The following is a 23,288-nucleotide window of genomic DNA, read 5'->3' as shown; positions in this document are numbered from 1 at the left end:
CAGACCCTTCACCAGCTCCATTGCCCTTCTCTGGACTCGCTCCAGCACCTCAATGTCCTTCTTGTGGTGAGGGGCCCAGAACTGACCACAGCATTTGAAGTGCAGCCCCACCAGTGCCAAGTACAGGGGGGAAATCCCTGCCCTGGTCCTGCTGTTCACACTGTGGCTGATACAGGCCAGCATGCCATTGGCCTGCTTGGCCACCTGGGCCCACTCTGGTTCATGTTCAGCCACTGTTGTCCAGCTCCCCAAGGTCATTTTCCACCAGTCAGGTTTTCAGCCACTCTGCCCCCAGCCTGTAGCACTGCATGGGATTGTTGTGACCCAAGTATAGGACTTTGCATTTCATCTTATTGAACCTCATACCATTTTAATCTGCCCATCTGTCCAGATTGTCCAGATTCCTCTGCAGAGCTTTCCTACTCTCCAGCAGTCACACCCAACTCACTATCATCTGCAAACTGGCTGAAGGTACACTCGATTCCCTCACCCAGATCATGGATAAAGACATTAAACAGGACTCGCCCCAGTGCTGAGCCCTGGGAAACTCCACTAGTGACTGGCTGCTGCCTGGATGGGACTTCATTCACAGCCACTCACTGGGCCTGGCCACCCAGACCCTTTTTAACCCAGTGAAAAGTGCCCCTGTCCCACCCATGGTCTGCCAACTTCTCTAGGAGAGTGCCGAGAGTGACTGCGACAAAGGCTTTAGTAAAGTCTAGACAGACAACGTCCACGGCCTTTCCCTATTCCACTAAGCAAGTCACCTGGTCATAGAAGGTAACCAGATCAGTCAAGCAGAACCTGCCTTTCCTCAACCCATTCTGGTTCAGCCTGATCCCCTTGTTGTCCAGCACACATCGCATGTTGGCACTCAAAAGGATCTGCTCAGTCAAGACCTTACCTGACGAGGAGGTCAAGGAGACAGACCTGTAGTTCTCTGGATCCTCTTTGCAATCCCTCTTGCAGATGTGAATGTTTGTGTAAGTTTGGGGGAAAAAATTATTCTGTGTCCAATTCATTTCTTTCTCCAAGCACAGGAACCAATATGTTGTCTCAGCACACACACTGAATGATGACTTTGATCACCTTTTGAAAATGGTTCATTGCAATGCAAATATTCCTTTGCAATAAACTTAATGTAACTGTAGAACACAGATTTTTAAATCATAAAGATTTCATTAATAGCCACAATTTACATCAAGATTGGTCCAGATTATGCTGACCACATCTATGCTTCTGGAAAAAGGGACTGTTTTGAAATATTATCAAATAACTGAGCATCCTTACACTGACCCCTAACATTGTTCGTTTTTTGTTCAGCTTGGAAATTTTATTATGAATGTTTGCCACCAGAGTGCAGTCATTTCAGTTTCCAATAAAGCACCATTTAGATGTTTTGGGATTAGAGACAGAAAAACCATTTAGTACATAAAAAAAATATTCCATAACAGCAAAAGCACTGAAAAAACAACACAGAGCAAAGACAGGAAAATAACTAAAGGGGGAAAAAAAGCAATTTTCTTTCCAGGATCCTGTAAAATACTGTTTGTTGGGTAACAATGCTATAATCAGGATATTGTGGGGAAGAAGGATCATATATAAATTACACGTTTTGATTGTCCAGTTCTCCAGGGTATGATTTGTAGTAGGAAAGCCATCTTGACTACAGATTATAAAACAAATACTTTTGAAAGGCAAGAAATGTTTTGGTTTTTTCTGGCTATCTCCTGGATCTAGCTGTGGAGATAATTACAGCTACTCCAAGTGAGGCATGGCAGTAATAGCAGAACTGGACTCAGGTGTAGAATACTTGACACTGCATAATTTTGCAAGACTGAGTGTATAGATTATTTTTTTCAATAATTTGCAAACATTTTCACTAAATGTATAGCTTCTCTGGCATATACATTCAGTTACTCTTTTTTAGGAATTTCAGGTAAAGGACTTCCCATTTTGTTGTATTGATGGGTTTCAAAAACTGTTGATCAATAGAAAACTAAAAAAATTCCATTCCTGCTTCTTATTTCCAAATGTCATGTTCATGATATTGCTTTGAAAAAATTCATCATGATTTTTATGTAATAACATGCACAAACTCTTTCTTTTCACTTTAGCTCGTAGGTATAATTGTGTTTTCTGGAATATTGCACAATGTAGAATCACATTTTAACTTTACAGAGCTTCTACCTACAGGCAGTATTTCCAGAAAATAAGGGATAGTTCACTGAAGCAATATAGCTCCAGTTTGGGGGACTCCCATTCAGAATAAATATTTCATAAACATACTGTAATGAACAGCACAAGAAATTGAAGAAAGAACAACAGCAATAAACCCCAGATTTGTATTGAAATAACTATAACAGAAAATAGGTTGCAGGTAGGATATAGTGCCAAAGAGAGAGTCCCATCAGGTGCTTGTGTTAGGAATGCAAGTGTTGTGTTGCCAGGCACAATTGTGGCTCCTTGTAACTGTATTTGTCATGCCTCTGGAAAACCTGAGATATTTTCTTAATCACAGTAATTTCTACACATTAACTGTCCCAAGTGGTGATTTTCTACTGCATGTAAAAGCAAAACTAAAGGCATGCTAAGGGCATCTGAAAATTTGGTCTGAATCCAAATAGACTTTTTTTAATATGTAGAAGCCTCTCTGCTGCAGGTATAATGCTATGTTATATCTTGAGTTGATTGTTTTGACCATATTCTATGTTTAATTTTGCCATTGAGGTCAGTAATAATGTGCATTTTTATGTACTCATCAGTACAAGTAAGGGTTAATCCAGTATCCCTATATGCAGTTTAAGCTCATTGTGCATCAAAATTCAGATGATTTTTTAAAACCCTGAGAAGGCAACACAAGCAACCCTGATTAGGCATCTCTATCTTTCTCTGTCAACTGCACTTGAAATGAATGAAAATGTAAGACACCTGAATTCTGACAAAGGAAACAGTAATGGTGTAACATCTGACTTAGCTGACTAGTTGACTGTTTGTTTCCTTGATGCTTGGATGTTTTTTGATTCCTCCTCCCACAACTTTGATAAACAAGAAAAGCCTCTCATTTGGGGGGAGTGGGAGGGAAAAAGCGGGGGATGCTGGAGATGGTATGGCCAGAATTAGATAACAAGAGCTGAGCACAAGGTCCACATGCCATAGTGATTCATGTGATTGCGTTATAACAGCTCATAATAACCAAGCTCTGTCATTCTTTATAGGCCCAATTTTCTAGTTAGATCTTTTTTTAAAGCATCTCCTCATTGTGCGGTTGTTTTATTGAAATGACCATAATAACACTGAGATATTTCTCCCAAGTTATTAAAGTTAATTTAGAATTCAACAATGTGAACAAGTAAATCAAACTCAGTCTAATTAGTATTACTTACTACTTAGATTGGATAGCATCTATATGTCCCAGTGAGATACTGGGTTTTGTTCTGCCATGCATGATGTAAACAATCTAAATAAAGCATGTGTGCATTATCCTGAAAATTATATTTCACAGTGCCCCAGGACAACCTTTTACAATCCCTTGAGCAAATCTTAATCCAGTTTATGTCCTCCATGGAGAATATTCAAGATGAATTAGACATGCCTCCAGAATACAAAGACCTAGTTATGAACTCCTGTGAGGTAGGTTAAATTCATGGCCTCAACATGAAACTGAGACACAGGAGATCTCTGTTTCTAACAGTTCTGTTTCATATTTTCTGTGCAACTCTGCTCAAGCCTGTCTAGAAGGCATTTAGTGTTCCAGCATTTGCTTATTAGCTGCTGTGTTCAGGGAGAAGCAAGAGTTGGCTGCTCTGTGAGAGAAAACAGGAGACAGCAGCGTGTGCACACTGCAAAGGCGAGGTTCCACAGCATCCAAACAAGAAGAGCAGAGAAGGTCTGTGATGGTAGCCAGACCCAGCTAATATTCCACATCAGCAGACAAGTCTGTAACGATCTGACATCAAGCAAAGCAGTCAAATCAAAGCATCAGGGTCAGGATCTGGTCCAGTGATCTTCAGGAAAGCCCATAGTGATAGGGTAGGTCCAAGGTCATTAAATCTCGACATGGCATCCACAGGTCAAGGTTCAGAAAAGCAAAATGCATAACAATGCACAGCCACAGCAGATTCAGCTTTAGTGCAGCTCCTGAGTGAAGGGGCTGTGGGGCCCCACTTCTCACAGCCTTTTCGCTGCAGTCTGATCTAAGCCACAAAGTTGCATGCATTCACAGCTGATTTTGAGTACCTGCAGCTTAAGCTGTAGAGGAGTGTGTGTGTGTGTGTGTGTGTGTGTGTGTGTGTGTGTGTGTTTGTGTGTGTGTGTGTGTGTGTAATGGAGATGCACTGGTACTGACAGCTTGAGCATCATGTTGAATGCCAAACTCAGAATGGTAAATGTCCACTAGAGAATTAGTGTGATGCTGACCAGGAAATGCTAAACTTGTGGCAAAATTCTGTGTCCTAAATTACCAGTGTCAAGAATTTACTAAAGCAGTAATTTGAGACAAAACACAGTTATCTGGGATTAATTAAAACAAACCTGCCTTCCTTCTGAACCCTTGATTTATATATTATGCCAGTGGTCAAATGAATATTCAAATAGGGAGTTGGTTTTCCTTTCCTCCTGGGTAAGTTTTGATGATGATAGCCTTGAATCCTAATGGACATTCTCATCCAAGTAAGGAAGGTATGGTTTGTAATGCCTTCAGATGGGGGTCCCATGTTTAGAGGGGGACCTAATTGCATGCAGATCTTTCTACTTCAAGTGCTCAAAACATAAACTCAGTATTCTAACAAGCAATGCTAGACCAGTAAGTCTTTCTCTGACTTGGCCAGGTTTTGAAATTGTAAGCAACTGCAGATGCATATAAAGAGGGGACTAATTTGGTTAGTAAGCATACCTAAAGGCTTGAGCTTTTTGGGGATCTTATCTGTCTGATTTCTCAACCTTCATGGAGCTGAAGTGTAAAGAAAGCACTGTCTTCTGCTTCTGGAAAGAAAAATGGAGAAACTTATATACATTTCTGCTGGATTGCTGTGAAAACAGGAGCCAGCTGCAAGCATTTCCTCCATACCCACTGCTCTGCAGGATATGGCTTTTAATCGATCTTTCCTGCTCAGGATTCACTAGCTGCTTCCATACTAGTAATCTCTGTATTTCTATGCCAGAGTAATTTACAGTTCTCTCAGTTTTAATTTTGCTGTAGTGTTATCCTAAAGTTCTTCACCATGCCATTCTGTATGATTAAAAAAAAGCTGTTCAACAATGAAATATAGTAGAGATCTGGTTTTGGTTTCTTAAAAAGCTATGATTAAAAGTATATATTGATTCCCATTATTTATTTTTTCCCCTCTGTGTGGCTTTCCTACATGAAATTTTCTGCCTCTATGCCTGTGAATTTGCTTCTTACATCATCTTTCAATATCCTGAATAACTTAGTTCACATCTTTATAGATTTCTGAATGATAGGTTTAGTTATCATTTCCTTAGAGGTATAGCCATCTCTTCTTTGCTTCATGCTTTTGGGAAGCAATCATTCTACTCTGCTCTACATCACTCCAAGCAATGTAATGTTCATAAAATATTTTTATCAATTCTCTGCTAATGGTTTTTATACCTGCTTGCCTCCTTACTGATCTCTTGTCCTGTCAAGTTCTCCCCATCTTTCTTTCATGGTTTTTATTGGGTAGCTAACCATTAGTAAGCTTGATAAATAAACATGTAAATGATCTCTCAGTCTCAGCTTTTCTTCTTTCACCCTTTTCTGCTTCATCATAATTTCCATCCTCTGAGCTTACTACTTTAACATTGTCTTCACTCTCGCTCTCTTTGCTCTTGTTATCAGCTAGAATCATCAGCACAGACACTTTACCAAGTCACCTTAGTGACTGAAAAATGTTTGGCTTCTGCACCTTACCTGACCAGTCAATCAAATATTGTGTTGTAGGTGATCTTGCCCCCTCTATGGTTTTCTACTTTATGTCTGTAAATTAAAACTCATTCACTTAAATGGCAGTTCCTTCTATCTCCTGCATCAGTCTCCATGTTCTGTCTTGCTTTATGCCGAGTCTTTCTTTTCCTTAAGAAGTATTTTATGGCCAGGCAAGAGAGGCTGCCTGAGACCACAGTTTTAGTAGCATGAATGCACAGTAATACTAAGAGGAATGGAAACAAATAAAGCTCCTTCAGAAACAGAGTACCTTTGATGTGGCTCTGGGGCTATTTGACTGCTCATAACTTCATCTTCTTCAAAGTAATGCCCAGAAGGTGGAGTTGTCTTCTAATTAAAGAAGTACAGCTTCCTACCATATGTTTAAAGTGTGTTTCTAGATTATCACATCTTTCAGGAAGTATTCAATTTATCGCGAGAATACATTTTCTTCCATTGCTGATAAAAACTATTTACCTTTTCATTAGTTCAACTGGATTTTCTTCATACTTGTTATTCAGATTAGGAGACTGATTTTGCTCTTTACATTCCACATGTGCTAGCTTCAAATAGACATATTAAACTTACAGGGTGCATTGCTAATTAGTAAATAGTAAAAAATTATTAAAATTTACAAAAATGCTGAGCTTCCACTTCTCCCACCCCCTGCCCCAGGGAACATGCAGAAATAGTACCTGGAACATATAGAAATTCTATGATGTGATAGCTATTTCCATTAATTAGCTTTCTCAGGGAATAAACTTTAATATTTTTATAATTATTTTAAAGAAAAGATAATATCTGTAAATACAATTTTAGATGTCTAATTATTGTTTGAAGTTTTGATTTTAAAATTTTATTCCCATACCTGAAACAAAGTTATCATAATGAATGTGAAATCAGAAATCACTTGTTAGACTGAATATGCATACGTGATATTTCATGAGTCTATGAAATTTGTATATTCTTGAGTTTTTCCTCAAATACAGAATTTTGTCTTGAACAACAAAAGTACACACAACCAAAAGAAAACACTTGCCTGCTGCCTATGATTTTTTAAAATTATGTAAGTAGCAGAAAAAATCTGAGTTATTATTAAATGCATCCTGATAATTGCCTGAAACCATGCTGCTTTCTAAGTTGACCTATATATCATACTGATCATATTATGGTAATGGGTAATCTTTTTCCCACTGCACTATCTATAGAAAACAGAAGAGAAATATTCAGAGATCACTGTTAAGGTAGCTTCTTGATTAACCAACGCATTATTCTTAACCTTCATACAGTGAGTCTATTTAAGGCAGAATTTACTTGACAGCAAAGGAAGGATTCATGCAAAGTTCATCCTTGATCAGTGAAAATACCTATGAAGTGTCTATTTCTGCTTTTGCCTATACTGGTACTGTGTCTTGCTACCCAAAGCATGAATAGTGAGACAGTAGCTTCTTTGGTCTGATGAGCCTCAGGAATTCAAGTGCCCAGCAGGCTTCTAGGGATATCCCTGTCTTGTCTGCCCATGGAGCAGTAGGTTCTAATTTAAGAATTTTTCACTTCTGTAAGGATAGCTCTGAGAAGTAGCATATCTGTTAAGTTATATTTTCTTAGGAGCCTTTTTCTGAACATAGTTTCATGTTGGTTCATTGTGAGGAGATTTCATGAATATTATTTACAGAAGGAAAATTGCCATGTTGTTTTTCTCATGTTCATGTAAGAGGATGCCACTTCACCACAGTCCTTCTGTTATGCATAAGCTTGTAGGTGGTAAGAAGTGAGTTTATCTTTGGACTGAGAGAAGGATTTTAATCAAGCCTGCTCACATGCAGAGTTCTGTAGCAAATCTGGAGATCCACAAATGACTCTCCTTTAATAGGGGTTTCACCATTTGTGTTTGTTGCAAATTTTCTTTAAAATGATGGGATTTAAGTGGATAGAGGAAGTCTGTTATAAATGTCTCTTCTTCAATATGTCCATCTCACTCTTTGTTGATGATCCAGGCAAGACTTTGTTCCCTATGTATTCAACATGGGCTGACTTCAGTAAGATTCTTCATTCTATCAAAAAACAAAGGTTTTACATTTAGGGTCAAAAGAATAATTCTAGAATATATATTTTTCTAACTGATTCTTCTTAACAGAGATGTTTTGCAGAAATGCTCAGTGTTCAGAATTTCAACACAAAAACCTTTCATACTCGTTGTTAAAATTCTTTGTTCTTATTCTTGTTAAAATCATCTGTGGCAATAGCAATCATATTTTACCCAGAAATAGATTTAGCAGGAGCTGTTCCAGAAGGGCAGTAAAACATTGTCTCTTTCAAAAATCAAAATGTGTGAAGTGATGAAGTTTACTAAATGCTGAATAATATATACCTAGTATACCATCAATGAGCAAGTCAAAATAGGATAAGAAAATAGCAAATGAGACTGCTAATATACTCATTCTCTGTTGTCTGTAACTGAGATCCAGTCAAATTCTGTATTGTGAGTTATTGAAAATTATAGACCAACGTGGTTACTGTGCTGTTAAAGCACAACACACCAGAATATTATCACCCATAAGAAAGCAGAATCAGAACTGGTATTGCAAATAAGGGGAGAGATCTGTAGCAACCTGTAGTTCAGGTCTACAGCCTCCCTTGTTAGGGGAAGAGGTGGGGCAGGTGCTGCACTCTTCTCTCTGGTGACCAATGTCAGAAATCAAGGAAAAGGCAAGATGTGTTGGTGTGGTTTAGGTTGGATATTAGGAAAATGTTATTCACTCGGAATGTGGTTGGGCACTGGAAAAAGCATCACAACACCAAGCTTAGTAGGGTTCAACAAACATTTGAACAATGCTCTCAGGCTCATGGTGTGACTCTTGGGGTCGATGTCCTGTGCATGTTTTAATTTTAAAACTTGAATCTCTGTTGTGAGATCTGAAGTTGCATTTAGTACATGAGAAAACATCCAGTTGTTTTTCTGTCATGCCTTTCAGTGAATCTGATTTCTGTTCAAATATTATTCAAAGGTCTGATTCTGAAATTTTACTAGTTTTCGTTGAATACAGGAGACTAATGGGTGAATATTAGAGAGAAGGGGAAAATTATTCATGACACTTACTTAGTTGGGTTTTTTTTTTGTTGTTTAGCAGCCCAGATCAATCAGAGAGCTACTAGAAGTTGCATTAGGCAGCTTATAACTCACTCAGGGTTATAGGGATCAAGGCAATACATTTCAGCTTTTCTTTTCTAGGCCATGATCACAAAAGGTACTCATACAGGAACTACACTATATTTTTTCTCTCCAAGTTTTCTTTACACATGAATTAACCACTTTTGTGCTGTGCCAAATAATCTGCTTAAATATCATTCACATATTATTGTGTGTAACCAGGTCATTTTTATAGCTATGGAAAATTGTTGAAAAATCTATTCCTATCAGCTTGGCATGAATCAGTTGCAACAATATTTTGAATTGGTTTTAGTATGATCAGTTAGTAGTTACCAATTCTGAAATTTTCAGTATGGCAGTATCAAACAGATTGTCTGCAACTGCAACATGAAAATGAAATAAAAGGAAAAGAAATATTTATAAAGGATATTAAGAATCAATACAGTTCAAAGCATCACTAAATTGATTAGACTAGACTATTTACATGAGTTCTTCTGAATCAATAATTACTATGGAATCATCAAATATGTATGTATACTTATGTGCAATTGAACTACCAAATCGATCCACCAAAGTGCATCAAAAAATTCTGAAAGAAGCCTTCTGTCTCAGGCTTCCTCCACCCAGAGCTCAACCTATGGCTTGCACTGCAGATGTGCACAGTGAGCACCTGTACTAAATCACAGAATGATACAATTATAGAATATGCTGAGTTGGAACAGACCCATCATTAAGTCCAGCTCCTGGCCCCGTGCAGGACAACCCCAAGAATCACACCATAAGCCTGAGAGCTTTGTCCAAGTGCTTCTTGAACTCTGTCAGGCTTGGGCCTGTGACCACTTCCCTGGGGAGCCTGTTCAGTGCCCAAATCCTCTGGGTAAGGACCCTTTTTCTGATATTCAACCTAAACCTCTCCTGACACAGCTTCAGGCCATTCTCTTGGATTCTGTCACTGGTCACCAGAGTACAGAGATCGGTACCTACCCTTCCCCTTCCCCTCATGAGGATGTTGAAAACCGCAATGAGGTCTCCCATCAGTCTCCTCCAGGCTGAACAGACCGAGTTACCTCAGCCATTCCTCATACAGCATCCCCTCCTGACTCTTCAGCATCCTCCTCACCCTCCTTTGGACACTCTCTAATAGCTTAATATTAATATAGCTGTTCTATATTATGCTGCCCAAAACAGCAGACATGACTTGTAGGAATTGCCATGATACAAATAATTAAAAAGAGAATTATCCATATTGGAAGAGTTTAATTTAACATGATACATAAATATTTTCCTCAGCTTCTGCTTAGGTAATTTTAATTTTAGATGTCTTTTTTTTCTGTTTTTTCATCTTTTTTTTCCCATTTTACAATTTTTATTCTTACTAATATTCTCTTTGACTATTTTTCCAGTAGTCTACAATTTGCGTGTTTGTATAAACAAGCAAAAATACTCATACCACAGTGCCTAAAGGTATCCTTGTTTGCCAAGTGTTCCATCTAGTGAATTCAGGACATGATGATTTGGTATGGTTATTTGAAGTAATAATAATAAAAAAAACCAAACCTGTGAGAAACCTTTGCTTTTTTCAAATGAGAAGACATAGTCCTTAGGTGGCAGTTGCAGAACTGAATCATTTGAGTTCCACAATTTGAAACATTGTTTTCTAATACAAACCTAACATAAAAAGAATACAATAACGTGCAAAGTGCATGACGTCTTACTACCTGTGTTTAAGAACCTTGCATTTGAGTTTCTGACATACAAATGGCCCAGCACATGAATTATATACATTCTCCTCTTACAGGCTTGTTGACTTTCAGTTCACAATAAGTAATTATTTTATGCTGCAGATTAAAACTGAGGTAGAGAGCCTCATTTCACAATGGAAATGAGCCAAAGTTTCATTGAAACTAGTCAAAGACTAGTATTTAATAAGAATATTAGCTCTCCTAAAATATAAAATACAGTTTGAAGTCATACTGAAGACCTGGGAACTATTTCATGTATCCACCTGGTCATGTTGATAGACCTGAACTAGTTGCGTCTACTCAAATTCCATTAAATTATCTTACACCTTGGAGCATCAGAGCCACATTAGGTACATCCTCATAGAATCATTTGGCAAAGTATCTAAAAAAAGGACTTTATAATCTGTGTGGATCTGTAAGAGGCAGACTTCGAAGGATGTGAAATATGCACTGCTGACTCATAGTCCACTTTCCATCACCCAGGATGCCTAGGTACCTTTCCATGGCACTGCTTTCCAGGATCTCATTCCCAGTCTGTATGGAAATCCAGAGTTTGCCTCATTGCACGTGTTGAATCCAGCACTTTCCCTTGTTGAACTTTAGATGGTCGGTGATCGCCCAGCCCTCTGTTAGGATCTCTCTGCAGGGGAGGTCTCTCTGCCTTTGAGGGAGCTTCGGCAGCTCCTACCAGTTTCTTACCATCTGTGAACTTGCTTAGTACCTCTTCCAGCCCTGCCACCAAGTCATTTCTGAAGTTGTTGATGAGAACAGAGCTGAGGATGAAGCCCTGTGGAACCCTCTAGTGACAGGTCACCATCACCCTTTGTGCCTGACCTGTGAGCCAGTTGCTCACCCATCACATGATGTGTTTGTCCAGCTGAATGCTGGAGATTCTGTCCAGAAGGATTCTGTAAAAGACAGTATCAAAAGCTTGACTGAAATCCAAGATCACGTCTACTGGCTTCTCTTGATCAGCTAGGTAGGTTACCTTGTCATAAAAGGAGATCAAGCTTGATAAGCAAGCCTTTATTTGATTGTAAGTAAAAAAACTTTTCTGAACCATGAATGGGAATATATAGGATCATAGAATCATTTCAGTTGGAAAAGAGCTTCAAGATCATTAAGTCCAACACTGTCCAATAAACACATATATTTATATTTTTTCCATATAAGCTATAAGTCAAAGTTTTAGGTTTTATGCTTTGCTTTTGTTATTCATCACCTAAAAAATTACAAATATTTTGGAATTTTTGGTTCTGAGTATTGTTTAGGTGCCATGATAAATGTCCCTATTTAAAATACAGAGAGAGACAGAGTACGGAAAGTACTCTCCTAGATCCTCACCATTTATCCAGTCCTAAAGTGGTTTTCTGTTTTGCAGAGTGAATTCCATTGAATAACATTGATTTCCTATTTCAATAAAAGGAACTGTCATCCAAAAGGGGGATGAAATATTAAGGCTCTACTATCTAATTAGATAGATAGCTAGATAGGTAGAAGCACCAATAAATACTGTGCAAATAAAAAAACAGCCTAGTATTGTCTTATATAGGCTGTATTTAATTTTTAAAAACTACATAACTCTTAGTTTAATTTTATTTATGGGGAAAATAAAATTATTTTTAAATTTTAAGAACTATTGGAAAAAATCCATTTTTACAATGTTAATATATTCTGTATAACCACTGATTGCATGTGAAAGCACACAATCCATTTTATGCCCCAGTAATTCTGAAACACCTGAACTCTATTCCCTCCACACACCACCTGAAAATTCACAAGACTAAGCATCCCCTTAGTTCTGGGAATGGATTTGACAATTGCAGCCTGGAGGGGATTGTAACTGGCATTATAAAGCCCTGATAGTTTTATAATGGAAAGTTTGAACCAACCTGAAGTACCACCTCATTAGTGTGATTCTGTATACATAACCAGTCTAATTTGAAAATAAGAGGCAGTTATTAAGGAATATATTTGTAGAGTTAATATTGTTAATTTTGTAATTTTACACTTCTCTTGGATTTGAATTACAGTTTTCTTTCAAATAAAAAGTTCTGATGAGACACCTCATGGTTTTCTACTTTAATTTTGCTGTTCTTGTTTTTACAACTGTCCCCCACTGTATTTATGGTTTACCCCCTTGCAGAGTCCTTGCAGTGAACTCATTATGCAGATCGAAGTATAGTCCTGATATCCAAACTCTTCCACCTACATCAGCCTCTCCATAAATTGATTAGGAAGGACATTGCACAGGAAATGTCTATCAATGTGGCTTACATGGAGAATGGAGCTAGGCTCCAAATGTGGTGTTTGTCATCTCTCTGACTGTATGTAAACACTTGCAGCCCTGTCAATTCCTTTAAAGTAGTTTGAGTCTTACTAGACACTGACTGTGTTGCCATGGAGTTGTACTTAGATTTCACAGCAAAGCTGAAACTGATTTCCAGGAGATAGTTGAGTTAGAAAACAGGGAAAAAAACAGAATGAGTAAACCAAATTCCAAACTGACTATTATTAGATTTGACACCTATTTCTTCTGTCTTGATATATCTGTTATAGACATAACACTGATGTTGTTTGGGTATTGGGGTTTTTTAGGTGGAAAAAATATAATAAGAGTTCAGAATGGAGATTATTCTTTCAAGAAAAAAAAATAGGTGCTAGTCTGCTCTACTTTGTATGAAAACAAGAAGGTCTTTTAATATGTTAATCTTCTTAATGTATCTATCTTGAAATTGTGCCTGTATAGAGGATAAAAGTTCTTATATTGCTTCATTAGCCTGTATCTAGAAGTTATGTTTCCCAAAGCAATTTTAAGCATCCTCTTACTTTTATTGTCACATTTGATCATTTTAGAATTTGCTCTGAAGACACAACAATGTCTTTATGTGTGAATTTCAGGGTATAAGCTGGTACATTCAATGATCCCTGTTTAGAAATTTAATCAGAATCTGACTGACAAATGCTACAATCAATACCACACAATTAATCCATAGTAGAACTGCATAATAAACAGAAGATTATGCTTTCTGAGCCAGTTATTGTCCTATGAATTCCTGCTTTACTTGAAATGTGTCATTAAAGGTTTTGTTATTGCTGTACTGTTGTCACTCTATGATGCTTTAACATAGGAAACAAAATTTTAAATTTGTATGATTTTATGATTTCTCTTACTAGTGGCTAGCATACAGAAGCTTCCTGCTGCATCTGTTTTAACTGACATCAATTTCCCCATGAAAGGAAGAAAAGGAATGGTTGATTGGGCACGAAACTCAGAAGACAGGGTTGTCATTCCAAAAAATATCTTCACTCCTATGTCAACAGGTAAAAAACCATATCAGCATGTGAATTTTCTATTAGCTTTAGCAAGGCAACTGTGACTCTGTCTCATGAGATCGCTGTATAATATGGGAATAGTTCTTTTATTCCTCTTCAAAAGAAATACAGTACTCATAAGTTTATCCTAGAGAGAAATGAATGGGCTTAATTTCAGCACCTTGAACAAAAAGTGCTGCATAAATCCTAGACATTATTTTCTACACCAAAGAAACAATGCTTTGCTTAGTATTGTTCACAAGATTTAATATGTTTGATATGAGGTGAGATGAAGTGCAGTTCTGCTAAATCCCCTGAATCTGCTGTGTTCCAGCAGACAGTCGTTCCAACATAACTCTTACCAAAGGAAGCTCAGCAGGCAAATTAGCCTAACTTCAGGTACAATTTATAAATATCATTGCAGTGCAGATCTCTGACATTAGAGAATTTACAGACATTCTTTGAGAATGCTTAATTATAGATGTAAATGAACTAGAATGGATGTCAGCATACAATGATGGATTTTTTTAAAATGTGATTTTTGATAGTTGAAATCTTTTGATATGCTCCTGACGGTGCTACATTTTTATGACAGACTTCTAGGAGATAATTCAAAATTATGATGGTTTATTTAAAATAAAACTTTTATGCAAAGATAAATGTTATTCAGAGGTTTTCATGCTGATGAAAGCTTGGGAGAGTATTAAAATGTTTTTCCTTACTCTTTTCAGAACTAGATGAATCAACTGTATTTGTACTTGGAGCCGTGCTATACAAAAATTTAGAACTCATTTTGCCCACTTTGAGGTAAGAAATTTCATAAATACAATATGAATTGGACTATTTCAGGATAATAAATATACTATAGGTAAGAATAAAAGCAGACAGTCAAGGCTATTTGCATATTAGTACTGCTGGATATTTTTTTCATTATATTTATAATGTTTATGCATGTATTAATCTTTTGTTCATGCTTAGTTACTTGTGTGATATAAGTAGCCTTTTCATCAAAGTGCCTTAATTTCTATTGTATGTAATCTATATTAAACTTAATTACAGAAATGTTTGATCAGAAGTATATGCAGCGATGTACATTAATGCTCAGGCCAGTTGTGCTTCAGTCTATTGTTTGTCCAGTTAGTACAAATGGTCTTGTAATGACATTATAACTTGATACATTAAACATGTCTGCTTTACTTCTACAGAAGTCTCTAGCAGTAGTTTTCCAAATATTTTTTCAGTGCAAATTGTATTCAGAATCTACAGCAGGGCTATAGAGAAGATCTGTTCTCGAAACGAGACATGCATGTGCTGAACAGCTGTAGTATATCAGTTTTGTGGGCCATATACATGCAAAAAGATATAAGAAGGCATCTTGTTTCACTGTTTCCTTTCTGTACTTGCAAAAGACAATTTGGAAATAAATATTTCACCTCCTCTTTTCTAATTACCAGTTATGATAATTTCGTGGTCCATTTATACTATATTATTTTATATGATCCTGGTCTTTTAATGCCCTTTTACTGTACAAGAAGCACATGCAGATTGTGTCCCAATAGGTGCTAATGAATTCACAATAATTAGAAGAAAAGATAGTAATAGGGATGACACCAGAAAACTTTTCCCTGCTCTGCTTAGCCCAAACGTCAGGATTTGAAACAAAGAATGGAAAAGCAAGAAGTTTTTGCCACAAACTATCTGAAAACAAAAAAGGCTAATTCCTAAGAAAATTAAAATCTACTTCCTAGAAAAGTTTCAGTGTGCTGTGCAATGAGGAGCTGCAATTTAGGGACAAAAAAGTCTCTGAGGTAGAGCCACGATTTGAACAGTGATGTCCTGACAGAACACCTTGATGCCTGAAAGTGCTGGCAAGGGCCATCTGTGCTTAAGGCATGGTATAAATGACAGCTCATCCACTTCTGAAGTGTCACTAAGCACTTTCCATTTATTGTACCAGTTTCTCAAATTAGCCACGAAGGAAGAGATGTTTGTAAAAGATTTTTTTTTTACCCCATACTCAAAGAACCATGACAACTGACTTATTGGATTTAGTTCTTTTTGGTAGACCTTAGGAAAAATCTGCCAATCCTAGGAAAGCATCAATATGGCCTTGTGCTTTTCAGATCTTTACATTGTAAACTGCAGTCTATGATCATGCCTTTTCAACTTTCACATGTCAATAGTTTTAATTTACAGAAAAAAAAGATGTAAACTGAATATTAAATTCTGAATATTTGCTTATATGAAAAGTCTTTCAGGGCTCTTATTTCATCCATTATGAAGGTGAAGTTGATATCCCTTACTGGATTTTTCCTAGAAACAATACCATACCAAGTAGTAGGAACAAGGGCAGAACAGGGACATGAAGTGTAGCAATGTAAACACTATGGATTATGGGTGCTTTTTTGTTTCCAAATTTTTTGCTTTTGTCTGTTCTGCTTTAAGCTGGTTATTTATTTACACTGCAAATTTAACCACTTCTCTGTACAATTTAGTTCACAGATAGGTTTTGTAACTTACTTTTCCAAAATGGTCTAATAATCTGTGGATATCTATTAATAAATGAAGTCTTTAGAAATTTAAAAACAAAGGTATCCTACTTTGCCTCTGAATTTGTTCAGTATTATTTGAATCTAATTCTCAGATGTGGAAAGGAAACTAGCACTATTACTTTTATGTATGTGAATGAGGAATCAAAGTAATTATTAATCTGTGATATAAAAATATAATACATACCCAGGTACCTCTTGTCTCTTCTTTGTTTGGAATATAGCACTTTGCATTTCCTTAATGAAATATATTTCTTATAATGAAGCTATACTGAAACTTTTAAGTTTACATCTCTTACCTCATCAGGAAGTGTATCATGCTGGATTTCTTTGCCCATGGCAGTCATTTTCAAAATATGATCTCATGGCCTTAAAATAGTACCTCAAAAAAGTCACAATTTCAAACTTTTTTCATAGAATTATAGTATTGAAAGTTTTGGGTTGGAAGGGGCCTCCAAAGATCATCTAATTCTAATTTCCTGCCCTGGGCAGGGCCACTTTCACTAGACCAGGCTGCTCACAGCCACATCCAGCATGACTCTGAACACTTGTAATGACAGGACATCCGCAGCTTCTTTGAGCAGCCTATTCCAGTGTCTCAGCACCCTTGTAAAAAAAATTTCTTCATTATGTGTAATCTACATCTATCCCATTTCAGTTTAAAACCTTTGTGCCTTGTCCCTATCACTACAGATATTGGTAAAAATTCTCTGTCTTTCCTCATAGGAGAGATATTCTAGCCCAGTGATGATTTTCATGGCCCTCCCCTGGACCTGCTCTAACACTTTCACACCTTTCTTGTGCTGGGAATTTCACAGATGGACAAAGCACTCTAAGTGGTGTCTCACAAGAGCAGAGTAGAGGCACACAATAGCGTCCCTTACCCTCCTGGCCGTGCTTCTTTTGATGCAGCCCACATTGCCAGCTCATGTTCAATATTTCATCTACAATATCCTCCAGTATGTCTTGACAGGCTGCTCTCAGTCCCTCTACCCTCTAGACTGTATTGATTCAACCAGGGATTGCTTCAGCCCAGATACCTTTCCATCAGCTTTGTTGAACTTCCTTAGTTTTGCATGAACCTGGCTCTCAAGCCTGTGGAGGTCCCTCTTGGTGGCATCACTTCCCTCCACACTGTGGATGTCAGCCACACTGTGGTGTCATCTGAAAACTTGCTGAAGGTGCCCTCAATCCTTTTGTCAATGAAGATACTCAATACTCTTGAATGCATTTTAACACGTTCAGATATTTTAATGTTCATTCAGATAGAATGTCAGCAAATCCTTTGATACTGTCTCCCATGGCATTTTCCTGGAGAAGCTGGCAGCCCATGGCTTGGACAGATACTCTTTTCACAAGGTAATAAACTAGCTTGGATGACCAGGCCCAGACTGGTGGGGAATGGTACTACCTCAAGTTGATGAACAGTCTCTAGTGGGGCTCCCCAAGGCTCAGTATTGTCATCCCTGTTTAATGCCTTCATTGATCTGGATGAGGGGATCAAGTGTACCCTCAGTAAGTTCGCAGATGATACTAAGTTGAATCATGATCTACTGGAGGACAGGAAAGCTCTGCAGAGGTATCTGGACAGGCTGGATCAATGGGCTGAGGCAAAATGTATGAGGTTCAACAAGGCCAAGTGCTGGGTCCTGCACTTGGGTCAGAACAACCCTATGCAGCACTACAGGCTGGGGCAGAGTGGCTGGAAACCTACCTGGTGGAAAAGGACCTTAAAGTGTTGGTCAGTAGCAGGCTGAACATGAGCCATCAGTGTGCCCAGATGGCCAAGAAGTCCAGTGACATCCTGGCCTCTATCAGCAATAGTCTGAGCAGCAGGACCAGGGCAGGGATTGTCTACTTGTTCTCTGACTCGCTCCTTGATGAGGCCCCATCTCAAATCCTGTGTTCAATTCTGGGCCCCTCACTACGAGAAGGACACTGTGGTGCGAGTCCAGAGAAGGGCAACTGAGCTGGTGAAGACTTTGAAGCGCAATTCCTGTGAAGAGAGGCTGAGGGAGCTGGGTTTGTTTAGCCTGCAGAAAAGGAGGCTCAGGGGTTCTCTTTTCATTCTCTACAACTTCCTGAATGGAGTTCATAGCCAGGTGGGGGTTCAGCTCTTTTCATAGGCATTTAGCAACAGGACAAGAGGAAAAGGCCTCAGACTCTGCCGTGGGAGGTTCAGGTTGGACATCAGGAGGAATTTCTTCACTGAAAGGGTGCTTAAGCATTGGAATAGTCTTCCCAGGGGGGTCTTGGAGTCCCTAGCCCTGGATGTATTCAAGAAATGACTGGATGTGGCACTTAGTGCTATGGCCTTTTGATAAGGTGGTGACCAATTAAAGGTTGGATTTGATGATCTCTGGTGTCTTTTCCAACCAAGTGATTAGGTGATGCTGATGATTAGGTGATCCTGTGATCATGTAACTTGAAATTGGAAAAAAAGCTGCAGCTGTGGTTAGTGCTGAATTTGTTGAGTTCTTACACTCCGTGAAAATTTGAACTGACATGCAGGTTTTAAAGTGATGTTTATTATGGTCTGTTTTTTATTATTTTACACTTGTTTGGGTAAATGAATGAGGGTTTCTATATATCTCACTGCATTTGGAAAAGGTATATTCTAGTTTGCTCACATTTTGCAATGAAAAAATATCTTACACAGGTTTATATTAGCTACTCTTTCTACTAATCTTGCTTAACTGTAATAAATATTATTGTAATAACCATATTAGTGCTGAACACAATGATATGGTTCACTGCATTATTGTTCTCTATGGAGCAAACACTGTAAGATGTGCAGCAATGTAAAATCATCTATTTTTTACATGATGCTTTGAAGTGAACAACACTGGAATTAAAAAAACATTCTGGATAAGTATCTTATGTGATGAATTTCTAAATAAAATGACAGTTAAATATATAGCAAGGGTGAGAATAAAGATAAAAAAAATTAAACCAAGGTAAAGTAAGTAAAATGATCTCATGATTGAGTTTGAAGGCCACATCATTTACACCTGATAACCTAATAATAAAGGTGATTTCTACCAGCTGAAGTTAGATATCTAGAAAGCTTTACCAGTTCCCATGTGATTTCAGTTCCTGGCTGTACAGGAGTTAGGGTGGGAATAAAGAAAATATTTGGTTGTAGTTTCCAGCAGAATAAAGACAACATACATTCCAATGAATTCCTTAATTTCATCACTCAGAGGTATGCAAACTTCTGCATCATCACAAGAAACTGCTTTTTAAAAATAAACAAACAAACAATTTTAAAAATGTCAGTATATTTTTATAAGTACTTCCAAAGTACATAACCACAGAATCGCAATCTGCTACATCACAGGTGTTCTGTGAGTAAAATGAGGATTTCATTATCTAGAGCAGCCGATACAATATATTTCACAAATCCAAAATTAGCTGCATTTTACCATATGTGTTAGATTTTTCTGAGTTTTACTAACATAGAGTCTACTGGAAATTACTAAACACAGTGTGAGATGGGAACTTGCTACTGCATTAATATAGAAGTTTTTGGACTTGTGTTTAATCCTATGGGTACATGTACATTCAGAGAATTTTGCCATGAGTATTTAAATGAGAGTTTAGGAAACAAAAAGAAAAGGTTCTTCCTTATAAAAATGGAAGAATGGGGTTTTTTTCCATGCACAAGTAAATAAACTTCATTTGATTCTATTTCCTAATGTATTTTCCTGCATTGCACTGTTCTTGTAATGTCTTGTGGATTTTTTCATAGCAGATATTGAAATATCGAATATTTTCAGAACTCTAGACTGAGTATTATTTCCATAGCTCTTGCACCCCTGAGCACATTTATGTTATTGTTAAGTTCACAGAAAACTGATTCTCAGTACAATACTCATCTAAAAGATATTATCTATAATTTCTCTCTTGAGCACTCTGAAGGAATACATTGCATGTTGCCATAATATAAAATAGTTTTTTAACTTTTCCTGTAAGAAATAAGAAAAATAAAGAATCAATGATTTTGCTGTATCAAGAGGTTTTTTTTCATCACTAAAACAGCCACCATAAATTTCTTGCTAAAATTTTTTTCACAGAAATGTTATTTCCCCCCATTTGAAACATTGTTTCTAACCCTGAACTTCAGGGGCTGTGCAACCAAAAAAAGCCCCTTAAATTTCTTTAGGTCAGCTTTGTTAGACTAAGGATGTACCTCACACAGGCTTTTATTGCATCACATTACAGATTTAGCATCTGTAATTTTTCTGTAATGCATTCAACTTTTACACATTGATCTATAACTTCGATCATGCTGTCTTGGGATAACAACATGCCTTATTCATAAGTTCATTTTTCCTAAGTAACAGATTCATTCTAAAAAGAGAAGAAGACATGAATTTCATGCCACATAGGATCAACATGATTTCTCTTATATAAAAGAATATGCTCAAACTGTATATACCCTGATAGGAAAACAGCTTAATCAAACAACTCTTTTATTAATATCATTATTAAATCACATCAGAAAAATGCTCTAGGACACCAGCTCTGAAAGCATTTCTTGAGCTTTTACTCCATCACTTTGCTATCTTGAATCTTCAAGGATTTATTCAGCCATAGTTTCCAAGAAATTTAATAGACTGTTTTTGAATAATTTATTTCAAAACTTAACCCTGATGAGCATCTTTCTGGACTGTCAGCTGAGCACCATCCTGTAAAACTTCATTTCTCATTAATGTTGAATTTTAGATTATTTTTGATGAAGGAGAAGAAGCTTAATGGTGGAGTCACTCTCCACTATAAAAAATCTGTAATATAATGCCCTTTCCCAAGTGTGAATTGGATCATCCCCATTCTATGTCATTCGCAACGTTAGAGGGACTGAAGCTAAAATGTCCAAGGACATTTTGTAAAATCTGATTACTTAAATTCCTGGATAAGTTTTCTCAAAACTAGGCTGTTTTTTACAAAAGTATCTTCAACAGAGATAGCAGCGACACTGCACCAGTGGTTTTGAGATTTTTTTCAAATTTTTAAAATTTTTTTGACTACAAAGCTTTGAGCGTTAATTTAGAGGCATCTTAATATGCTAGGTGAGTTTAGAATATACTTTAGAATATACTTGACAGATTGTATTCTTCCAGGGACTGTCCAAGCAGTTAAATATGAAATATGCAAGTAGGCATTCAGCCCAGACAGGACAGCGATGAGGTATGCAGTTTTCATTTCACAGTGATATAGGCAGTTATATTTATTTTCTTGTGAAACAGTTTGCTAGGGGCTCTTGAGAATGTAAGGGGATTGGTAGAGTTTTAATGAGACTGAGGTAAAATGAATGTACTGAAGTTACAAACTAGGTACTTAGATGTGCCTTCAGATCTCACCCCAGAACTGTTAGAACTGTTAGAAAAGGAGATGATAGACCAAGGAAAACATTTTAAATGATGAAGACTGACTGTAAAAGAGTACTGAAGTAGCAGTATTTACAACACTTTCCATGAATTTCCAAAATTGATGTAATCTCTGAATAAATAGTAAGTGCCATTTTCTCTTGTCATGATGTGTTAGAGAAATCAAGTATTTTATTTATTTAGAGTTTTATTTACTTTGGGGAAGGTTGGTTCTATTTCAATAATTACAGATATTCAGCTACTATAACTCAACGGAATGCTCTGAAAATTAGCTAAACTTTAAATTTTAACCTGATAGATACGTTTTTGTCAATAGTGTGTGAGATTTAAAGTTTAACCAAAGTGAAGAAATAGGAGTTAAGTAAAATAGAAAGTCCATTCCATTGTATTTACATTATGTGATTTGGCTGAGTAAAATTGGACTAGAACTCATACCTTGCCCCAGAAGGACAATTTCATTCCTTGTGCTGAATGAAATGCCTGCTGAGCTAAGTTTCTATTACTGTAGCCATGGCAATTCCTGTTTCAATGATCCAGCAAAATGGAATTCTCTCCTAAATACAAACTCCCTAGAGAAAATAAGCAATTAAGCAACAACAGAAGCACGAATATTTATACTGTCTATTATAAATAGATCTAAACTGTTTTGTTTCTTCTTTGATAACATCCTTGGATAACATCCTTTGATGACATTTCTGTGAGGTGCGGAAAGCTGCCTTACACACAAAGTAAACACCATAATGATCACCAGAAACAGTCAGGCTGATAACCGATGGTCATTCTCGACCTGATGGGGTCATAAGAAGCAAGGATCTCAGACATGAACGTGTCAAACATTTCTTTATGGCTGTATTAGCATAACCTTGGCATTACTAGGTCTGTCCTGAAAGGTTGCTATGATACATAGCGTTCCACATTTTACATGAAAAAATAAATTGATGATGCATTAGAAAAATTGACAGAAAGCTATTATTCTGCATAACCTGGTACAGTAGCATAAGACCAAATCTAATCTCACATATGAGAAAAAATTTCATTTGTTTTGGCAGGATTTCAGTCAGGGCACAATTGTGGTTTAAATTCTGAACAGTATTTAGCTGATGAAATTGCCCACTCATATACCAAATACAATTTTTTTAGAATTGGAAACAGGTATGTTTTTTCCATGAGCACAGAATCAACAGAACTGTACAGTCTCCCATTGCACTCATCCATCTT

At 37.1% G+C, this 23,288-nt stretch overlaps 1 protein-coding gene across 6 annotated transcripts in view; it reads left to right on the top strand.

Annotated features, from left to right (window-relative positions):
* Nucleotides 1–23,288, top strand: part of ADGRB3 (adhesion G protein-coupled receptor B3) — a 446,791-nt gene that overhangs the window by 242,365 nt on the left and 181,138 nt on the right. For all 6 annotated transcript variants that reach the window (XM_036381331.2, XM_054514463.1, XM_036381328.2 and 3 more), the window contains 2 exons: nt 13,994–14,140; nt 14,863–14,938. In XM_036381331.2, the coding sequence (XP_036237224.1) occupies nt 13,994–14,140; nt 14,863–14,938 (223 nt within the window). The remainder of the gene's footprint in view (nt 1–13,993; nt 14,141–14,862; nt 14,939–23,288) is intronic.

This window comes from Molothrus ater, chromosome 3, assembly GCF_012460135.2.
Source record: "Molothrus ater isolate BHLD 08-10-18 breed brown headed cowbird chromosome 3, BPBGC_Mater_1.1, whole genome shotgun sequence".
NCBI classification, from domain to species: domain Eukaryota; kingdom Metazoa; phylum Chordata; class Aves; order Passeriformes; family Icteridae; genus Molothrus; species Molothrus ater.
The sequence above is the reverse complement of the archived record's forward strand: the minus strand, read 5'-3'. Positions and strand labels throughout refer to the sequence as shown.